The sequence below is a fragment of the Equus quagga genome, chromosome 17 (genome assembly GCF_021613505.1).
Source record: "Equus quagga isolate Etosha38 chromosome 17, UCLA_HA_Equagga_1.0, whole genome shotgun sequence".
Taxonomy (NCBI): domain Eukaryota; kingdom Metazoa; phylum Chordata; class Mammalia; order Perissodactyla; family Equidae; genus Equus; species Equus quagga.
The window spans coordinates 38,743,931-38,754,224 of NC_060283.1; the positions used below are offsets into that span (position 1 = coordinate 38,743,931).

The following is a 10,294-nucleotide window of genomic DNA, read 5'->3' on the forward strand; positions in this document are numbered from 1 at the left end:
AATGCTTTTGGAGTGGTAGCCCGGCCTGCAGGAGCAGCCACCTACCGAGGCAGCCCCACATGAGTGAACTCTCCTGACTGAGTGATAGCAGCTCAGCCCCCATGAAGGCATCTTGCCCCCCCAACACAGCACCCTGCCCACCAAGCACAAACACCCCAGGCATGTGAGTGCAACATACCCAGCAGCTATAGTCAGCCCACACCAAGGCAGAGCATCCCAAATGGGACAACTTCCAGCAGATGGGCAGGATAACAAAACACAGCTCCCGTCCACCCCAGCAGTGGCAGATGGAATCTGACAACTGATTTTCCTACAACATGCTGGTAGAGGATCGATTCATCAAAAAACATGAAGAACTACAGTAAAATTGCACAGCAGAGGGAAAAGGACAAGTCTCCAGAAACAAATCCTGAAGTTACAGAAGATCAGAATCTAAATGGTAGAGAATTCAACATAGTTGTCATAAAGAAACTCAGCAAGTTACAGGAAAACACAGAAAGGCAGTTCAATGAGCTCAGGAAGAAAATTAACGAACAGAAGGAATACTTCACCAAAGAGATTGAAACCCTTAAAATATATATACAGAAATTATGGATATGAAGAACACAATTAATGAGATAAAAAATGCTGTAGAAACCATAAAAAATAGAGTAGACCTCATGGAGGACAGAATTAGTGAATCAGAAGATAGAAATAGAGAAATGCTTCAGGTGGAGGAGGAGAGAGAACTAAGATTTTTAACAATGAAAAAATTCTTTGAGAAATATATGTCTCGATTCGGAGAAGTCACATAAGGATGATAGGTATTCCAGAGGGAGGAGAGAGGGAGAAAGGAGCAGAGAGCTTGTTCAAAGAAATAATAGCTGAGGATTTCCCAAACCTGGGGCAGACTCTGGACCTACAAGTATATGAAGCCAATAGAACTCTTAATTACATTAATGCAAAAAGACCTTCTCCAAGGCATATAACACTAAAATTGTCAAAAGTCAATGAGAAAGAAAAAATATTAAAGGCACCAAGCAGAAGAAAATAAACTAGAAAGGAACCCCTACCAGGCTGTCAGCAGATTTCTCAGCAGAAACCTTACAGGCTAGGAGAGAATAGAATGATATATTCAAAATACTGAAAGACAAACACTTTCAGCCAAGAAGACTCTATCCAGTGAAATTATCTTTCAGATATTATCAAAAAATAAAAGCTTTCCCTGATAAACAAAAGCTGAGGGAATTCATTGCCACTAGACCTGCGTTAAAAGACATAATGAAGGAAACTCTCCTACCTGAAACAAAAAGGCAAAGATTTAAAAAGATCTGAGCAAGGAGGTAAAGAGACAGATAAAATCAGAAAATTGCAGCTGTCCATCAGAATAGGCTGGCAAACACTTAATCATAACATAAAAGATAAAGAAATGTAAAGCATCAAAAATAACTATAAACACTTCAATTTAGTCACAAACTCACAACATAAAATAAAGAATTATTTGTGACAATAATAATTCAGAAGGAGGAGAGGAAAGGGATGAAAACTGCTTACATTAATGGAAATAAGAGGCTAACAGAAAATGGACTAACTCATCTATGAGATCTTTTATACAAACCTTATGGTAACCACTAAACAAAAAATCAGAGCAGAGCCACAAATCATTAAAAAAGAGAAAACTGAGAACATCATCACAGAAGACACCAAATTGAAATGGCAGTCAGAAATACAAGAGAATAGACACAATGGAAATATAGAACAACTGGAAAACAAGAGACAAAATGGCAGTATTAAGCCCTCAAAAATCAATAACATTGTAAATGTAAATAAATTGGATTTTCTGATCCAAAGACGCAGAGCAGCAGGATGGATTAAAAAACAAGACCCAACAGGGGTCTGCCCAGTGGTGCAGCAATTAAGTTCACACATTCCACTTCAGCAGCCTGGGGTTCGACAGTTCGGATCCCAGGTATAGACCTACACACTGCTTGTTAAGCCATGCTGAGGCAGGCATCCCACATATAAAGTAGAGAAAGATGGGCATGGATGTTAGCTTAGGGCCAGTCTTCCTGAGCAAAAAGAGGAGGATTGGTGGCAGATGTTAGCTCAGGGCTAATCTTCCTCAAAAAAAAAAAAAAAGACCCAACAATATGCTGCCTCCAGGAAACACATCTCACCTCTAAAGGCAGACATGGGCTCCAAGTGGAGAGATGGAAGATGATACTCCAGGCAAATGGCTAGCAAAAGAAAGCATGTGTTGCCATACTTATATCAGACAAAGCAGACTTCAAGATAAAAATGAAAACGAGTGACAAAGATGGGCAGTATGTAATGATAAAAGGGACATTCCATCAAGAGGACATAACACTTATGAATAGATATACACCTAACACAGGAGCACCAAAGTATGTAAAGCAAACACTAACAGACCTAAAGGGAGAAATTGACAGCAACACAATAATAGTAGGAGACTGCAACACCCCACTTACATCAACGGCTAGATCATCCAGACAGAAAGTCAGCAAGGAAACAGAAGTCTTAAATGAAACACTAGAACAGATGGACTTGATATATTTAGAACATTCCATTTGAAAACAGCAGAATACACATCTTCTCAAGCGCACATGATACATTCTCAAAGATAAACCATATGTTGTGAAACAAGGCCAGCCTCAATAAATTTAAGAAGATTGAAATCATATCAAGCATCTTTTCTGACCACAATGCTATGAAACTAGAAATCAACTACAGGAGAAAAGCTGGGCAAGTCAGAGATATGTGGAGACTAAACAACATGCTAGTGAATAACCATTGGATCAACGAAGAAATCAAAGGAGAAATAAAAAAATAACTGGAGACAAATGAAAATGAAAACATAACATACCAACTCTTACGGGATGCCACAAAAGCAGAGTTAAGAAGGAAATTTATAGCAATATATAGGCCTACCTCAACAAAAATCTCAAATAAATCATCTTGAATTACAGCTAACAGAACTAGAAGAAGAGCACACAAAGCCCAAAGTCAGCAGAAAGAAGGAAATCCTAAAAGTTAGAGCAGAAAGAAATGAAACAGAGACTGCGAAAACAACAGACACGGTCAACAAAACTAAGACTGGGTTCTTAGAGAAGACAGACAAAACTGGCAAACCCTTAGCCAGACTCACTAAGAAAAAAAGAAGGCTCAAAAAAATAAAATTAAAAAGGGGAGGAGAAATTACAGTGGATATCACAGAAATACAAAGGATTATAAGAGAATACTATGAATAACTATATGCCAACAAATTGGATAACCTAGAAGAAATGGATAAATTCTGAGAATCATATAACCTCCTCAAATGCAATCAAGAAGAAACAGAGAATCTGAATAGACTAATTACAAGTAAAGAGGTTGAAACAGTAATCAAAAACCTCCAAAAAACAAAAGTCCAGGACCAGATGGCTTCTCTGGAGAATTCTACCAAACATTCAAAGAAGATTTAATACTTATCCTTCTCAAACTATTCTGAAAAATTGGAAAAGGCGGGACAGTTTCTAACTCATTCTATGAGACCAGCATTACCCTGATACCAAAACAGAGAAGGACAACACAAAAAAGGAAAATTATAGGCCAATATTGTTGATGAACATAGAAGCAAAAATACTCAACAAAACATTAGCAAATAGAATACGGCAATACATTAAAAGGATCACACACCATGATCAAGTGGGATTTATCCCAGGGATGCAGGGACAGTTCAACATCTGCAAATCCATCAATATGATACAGCACATTAACAAAATGAGGAATAAAAATCACATGATGATCTCAATAGATGCAGAGAAAGCATTTGACAAGATCCAACACTGAGTAAAATGGGTATAGAAGGAAAGTACATCAACATAATAAAGGTCGTATATGACAAACCCACAGTCAACATCATACTTAACAGTGAAAAACTGAAAGCCATCTCTTTGAGAACAGGAACTAGACAAGGGTGTCCACTCTCACCACTATTCAACATACTACTGGAGGTTTTGCCCAGAGCAATCAGGCAATAAAAAGAAATAAAACGTATCTAAATTGGAAAGGAAGAAGTCAAACTTGCTGTTTGCAGATCATATAATTCTATATATAGAAAACCATAAAGAATCCACTAGAAAACTATTAGAAATAATCAACAACTACAGCAAAGTTGCAGGGTACAAAATCAACTTACAAAAACCAGTTGCATTTCTATACTCTAATAATGAACCAGCAGAAAGAGAAGTCAAGAACAGAATCTCATTTAAAATGCAACAAAAAGAATAAAATATCTACAAATAAATTTAACCAAGGAAGTGAAAGACCTGTACACTGAAAACTATAAGACATGATTGAAAGAAATCAAAGAAGACATAAAGAAATGGAAAGATATTCCATGCTCATGGATTCGAAGAATAAACAGTTAAAATGTCCATATTATGCAACCCACAGACTCAGTGCAATCCCAATCAGAATCCCAATGACATCCTTCACAGATATACAACAAAGAATTCTAAAATTTACATGGAACTACAAAAGATCCCAAGTAGCCAAAGTAATCCTGAGAAAAATGGACAAAGCTGGAGGCATCACAATCCCTGTCTTCAAAATATACTACAAAGTTATAATAATCAAAACAGCATGGTACTGGCACAAAAACAGACACACAGATCAATGGAACAGAATTGAAAGCTCAGAAATAAAAACATACATCTGTGGACAGCTAATTTTTAACAAAAGAGCCAAGAACATACAACGGAGGAAGGAAAGTCTCTTCAATAAATGACGTTGGGCAAATGGGGCAGCCACATGCCAAAGAACAAAAGTAGACCATTATCTTACACGATACACAAAAATTAAGTCAAAATGGGTTAAAAACTTGAAGGTAAAACCTGAAACCATAAAATTCCTTGAAGAAAATATAGGTAGTGCACTCTTTGACATCAGTCTTAGCAGTATCTTTCAAATACCACGTCTACTCAGACAAGGGAAACAAAAACAAATCCAACCTACAAGCTTCTGCAAGGCAAAGGAAACTGGGAACAAAATGAAAAGACAACCCATCAACTGGGAGAAAATACTTCCAAATCACATATCCAACAAGGGATTAATTTCCAAAATATATTCCAAAAGAATTCATACAACTCAACAACAAAAAACAAACAACCCAATCAAAAAATAAGCAGATTGGGGCTGGCCTCATGGCCTGGTGGTTAAGTTCGAACACACCGCTTTGGTGGCCCAGGGTTTCACTGGTTCGGATCCTGGGCGCAGACATGGCACCACTCATCAGACCATGCTGAGGCAGCGTCCCACAGGCCACAACTAGAAGGACCCACAACTAAAATATGCAACTATGTACTGGGGAGATTTGGGGAGAAAAAGCAGGGAAAAAAATGGGCAGAGGATATGAACAGACATTTTTCCAAAGAAGATACACAGATGGCCAACAGGCTCATGAAAAGATGTTCAACGTCACTAATCATCAGGGAAGTACAAATCAAAACTACAATGAAATACTACCTTACACTCACCAGAATGTCCATAATTAACAAGTCAAAAAATAACACATTTTGGAGAAGATATGGAGAAAAGAGAACACTCATACACTGCTGGTGGGAATGCAAACTGGTGCAGCCACTATAGAAAACAGTATGGAGACTTCTCAAAAAAGTAAAAATGGAAATACCATACAATCCAGTTGTCCTACTCCTGGTATTTATCCAAAGAACATGATATCAACAATTTAAAGAGATTTATGCACCCCTATGTTCACTGCAGCATTATTCACAACACTTAAGACATGGAAGCACCCATAGTGCCCATCGACTGAGGATTGGATAAAGAAGATGTGGTATATATACAATGGAACACTACTCAGCCATAGAAAAAAAGACAAAATCATGCCATTTGCAACAACATGGATGGACCTTGAGGGTATGATGTTAAGCGAAATAAGCCAGACAAAGAAACATATGATTTCTATTCACGTGTGGAGGATAAACAAACACATGAAAAAGGAGAACAGATTAGTGGTTACCAGAGAGCCAGGGGGCCAGGGGGAGGACAAAAGGGGTAAAAGGGGCACATATGTATGGTGATGGATAAAAACTAGACTATTGGGAGTGAGCACCATGCAGACTATACAGACAGTGATATACAATAACGTACAACTGATATTACACAATGTTGTAAACCAATATGACCTCAATAAAATAACTGAAAATAAAATGTTCTGGATGTCTGTTAATCTCCAAGATAACCAGTCATAAAACATAAACACAATGTGTTGAAAGAGAAGCAAACCATTTAAGGCATTGCAGACATTGGCTTAACTCCCATGTTTAAAAAAATTGCCTGTTAAGAATGACTTGGCATTTTTGGGTTTTGATCCCATGACTTGCCTAGAATGCAATCCCCAGTTCACAAATAAAGGCTGAGACTGCAGCCTGAGTGAGTACTAGTAGTAGAGACCACTGTAGGGAGACAAGGTGAGCTCAGAGGGTGGGCAAAGGATCCTTGCTGCCCCCACACCACCCAGCTGGGGGCCCTGCTGGGTAGAAACCACTGATATGCAATTGGAATCTATTTAAAGATTTTATTTTTCCTTTTTCTCCCCAAAGCCACCCAGTACATAGTTGTGTATTTTTAGTCGTGCGTCCTTCTAGTTGTGGCATGTGGGATGCCGCCTCAGCATGGCTTGATGAGCGGTGCCACGTCTGCGCCCAGGATCGGAACTGGCGAAACCCCCCTGGGGTGCCGAAGCAGAGCACTCGAACTTAACCACTCGGCCACCGGGCTGGCCGCCTGCAATCTATTTAAGTCACTGTTTCTCAATTTCAACAATATTGACATTTGGGCCAAATACTTCTTTCTTGGGAGTGGGTGGCAGGGTACTTCTCGTGTTTTGTAGGACTTTAACGGCATCCCTGGACTCTACCTACTAGATAACAGTGTCTTTCCCCAATTGTGACAGCAAAAATGTCTCCAGATGTTGTCCCCTAAAGGGCAAAATAGCCCTCGTTTGAGAACCACTCTCTAGATGATTCCAGAACACAGGAGAAGAAAACGTGCTAACAGAAGAACTACCACTGAGGAATTAGCATCCAGTTTCCTGGAAATGCTCCCAAAAGAATGTCGCAAGAAAACCAGTTTGTTTTTATCAACTCTCAGAGAGAAAGTCGTAGCCTGTATTGGGCTAAGGTCCAGGGAAGAGAGAGGTGGGTCCACAGTCTCCTCTCAAGAGTCTACACAGCACTGTCCCATGCTGCCCATTTGATCCTCAAACAACCCCATGAGAGGTGAGGCAGAGGTCGTTGGCCCCGTGGTCAGATGTGGAGGCTGCAGTCCAGCCTGCATAGCAAGGAGGAGGATTTTGGACCCACTGACCCACCATTCAGCTTCCTTTCTTTCCTTGGTGAGGCTGCAACTTTCCGGTCTTGTATGACGGGATAAAAGAGTGCCTGGAAACAGGCGACCTCAAGGTGAATTCCTTTCTTCTGGATAAACACTCTACTGCCCTTCTAATAATGAAATATAAAGGTAAACTCTCTTCTAAAATGGAGATATTTGACACCCAAGCCTCGCAAAGGGAAAAGAGTTTAGCCATCGGACAGATGGGTCTCAACTGGAAGCAAGATGAACAATTGAGAGAGTGTTCCAGCATCTGTCCTGGGTTGGAGCTCCCTTGAGCAGAGAGAAAGGTACCTGTGAGAATGTGGCACAAGGACAACTGATTTGGGGCAGGTGACAAGGTGCTCAAGGCTAGAGAGGAGGCCTTGGGTTAGGGTTAGGAGGTGGGAGCCGCCGTGGGCAGAGGTGGGAAGTGATCTGGTTTACTCTCCTGCACGGGCAAGGCTGGGAGCCCACAGGTCCCCTGAGCATGGGCTCACTTTCCTGGACCCTAAGTCTTAGCGTGATTCAGGGAATGTTCAGCAGGCCTGGTTTTTGAAAGACTTGGCACACTTTAAAAACAAATATATGAGTATTTGTTTTAACTTAGGGCAACAGTTACCAAAAAAACATGTTTGCTTGCTTGACTTGCAAAATTGAATTTCATTGTTCATTAATTTGAATGTTTTGGATTATTTCTGAAGTTAAATGTGGTTTTAAACTTTTATTATCCATTTGTGTTGTGTTTATGTATCGCCTGATCATGTTCTTTGCCTACTAAAGAGGTGGTTGTTGGGTTTTTTTAGCTATAAATCAGGCTTTATTTTTTCTGATTGATGGTGCATTTTCTTTTTTTAAAGGAGTTATTAAGATGAGCTCACATAATGAAATTAACCATTTTAACGGGAATAATTCAGCGGAATTTAGGAAATTCACAATGTTGTGAAACCACAATGTCTATATTATCCCAGAACATTTCCATCACCCCAAAGGGCAGAATTTTTTCATAGTGTTAAAATGATTTCATTATCTGCCAAAAAAAAAATCCTTGATTTTGATCACTTTCACTGAATACTAATAACTAAAAAAACAAGGTGATAATTACATATTTTAGTACAGAATGTTCCTGTGGTATCATGTTGGAGTGACAACGGAGACAAATGTCAGTCAAGCAGAGAGAAAGGTTCACCGTGCCCAGAAAGTTCAATCACTGCAGTCTGGTTTCTCAATAGGACTCAACACAACTCTGCAAAAATAGAACCGTGGGTCCTAGGTACCAAAAATGATATTTTTTCCTTCTTATACCAAATGTTTCTTCTTACTGTTTTGCTTATTAACTTCTTGGTTAAATTTTCCTGACATACAGGTTTTCTACTCCTGCCCCGTGCTCCCTGGAACCAGTCCACTTATGCTCATCCCCCAGCCCCCACCACCTCTCAGAATGACTCCAACTGTCCAAAGGGTCAACAAGAAATGGGCAGGTGTTCAAGGACGTAGGGAAGGGTCTTTGGGACCTACTGAGACTCCCTCTCTGAAGAAAAATGCATTCAATAACAGGATTCTGGTGAGAAAGACACAGTGGTCTGAAGCCTTTCAACAGTTTAAATACTGAAACAAAAGCACCCAAAGCTCACAAGTTTCTATTTTCCAAAGGAGCTCTGTACCCTCTGCCCCATGTGTCAGGAGGGCATCTAGAAACACTTGCCTTAAGTCAGAGGTCAAGACACCTTTTCTACAAAGGGTCAGAGAGAAAATACGTAGGCTCAGCAGGCCACACACATCTCTGCCCCCTATTCTTTGTTGTTGTTTTTCACATTCCTTTAAACATGTGAACACCAACCTTAGCTCTCGGCCATGTAACAGTCCTCTGGGCAGATTGGATCCAACGGCTGTAGTTTGTTGACCCCTGGTTTAGGGCCAAGGGAAAATGCATGGAACACACGTGGGAAAAGGCTTTTGACCTTTACTATCCTCTGAGCTCTGCATTCTCTTGGGCAAGCCTTCAACTCTAGTCTCAACAGACACTATAGTATTTCGACTGGAAACTTCTAAGGCTCTTTCTATGATTCTGTGACTGTCCCCAGATTACCTAGCTAAAGCCATCTCCTGCTATTGGTGGCATGAGCCCTGTCATCATTCAAAAACTCAACATCATTCAAAATCCCTGCCTGAGACCTCCTTCACGTCCCTACTCCAAGCCTGCCATCTCCTTCTAGATGCTGGTTCTTCCAACAGCCACCCCAGGGGACACTCGGCTCGAGGAGCCAAATGACAGGGAAGACAGAGCACGTAAAAACAATGTTTACTCACAAAGAACCAGGCAATCCAAAAGAAATAAACCACCCACCTGAGGCAGGGTTCCCTCCTTCTTGCAGTTGACCCCTCCAACGAAGACCATGTTGGGCATGACTGGTCTTGGATGCTCAAACACAAAGTCGTATCTTAACAGCCAAATGGAGACCTTCCGATATAAGGTGGGTAAGTGCACATCTCTCTTGAGAACATTCCATGTGAGGTCTTCATACTTGGAATACAGACAGTAAAATAGGTAGTCCTTCAAGTAATTAGCGAGGAAGTTGGCCACACGTTGCAGGAAAGTCATCCTGTCTGAGAACTGGGTGTAGCATGTGGGAACGTAGGACACCGGGTTTGGACTTCTAGTGAACGCATACTCCAGGGAACACGGGAAGCCCCTGAAGAGGTACACGGAGGGCAGGCCCAGGTAGTCAGCCAGGATCACCCCACAGGGTAAGGCTGGGTCCGTGAAAAGAGCATCGAACTTGCTGTCCCTGAGGAAACTCAGGGTCTCAGAGTCATTCAGCAGGCTCTGGCAGTTGGTGAAGTACATGTTGATAACGATCATGTTATTCCTATACTCAGTCTGAGCAGCATTCAGGAGCCATCTCTCAGCAAAGTGATT

At 40.7% G+C, this 10,294-nt stretch overlaps 1 protein-coding gene across 3 annotated transcripts in view; it reads right to left on the reverse strand.

Moving 5' to 3' along the window:
- LOC124229284 (UDP-glucuronosyltransferase 1-6-like) overlaps positions 1-10,294 on the reverse strand; it is a 96,605-nt gene that overhangs the window by 56,876 nt on the left and 29,435 nt on the right. The window contains exon 2 of one of the 3 annotated variants that reach the window (XM_046644422.1): positions 9,722-10,277. The exons of 1 other annotated variant lie outside the window; for it this stretch is intronic. In XM_046644422.1, the coding sequence (XP_046500378.1) occupies positions 9,722-10,277 (556 nt within the window). The remainder of the gene's footprint in view (positions 1-9,721; positions 10,278-10,294) is intronic. One more of the 3 variants, XM_046644421.1, reaches the window with a different exon arrangement.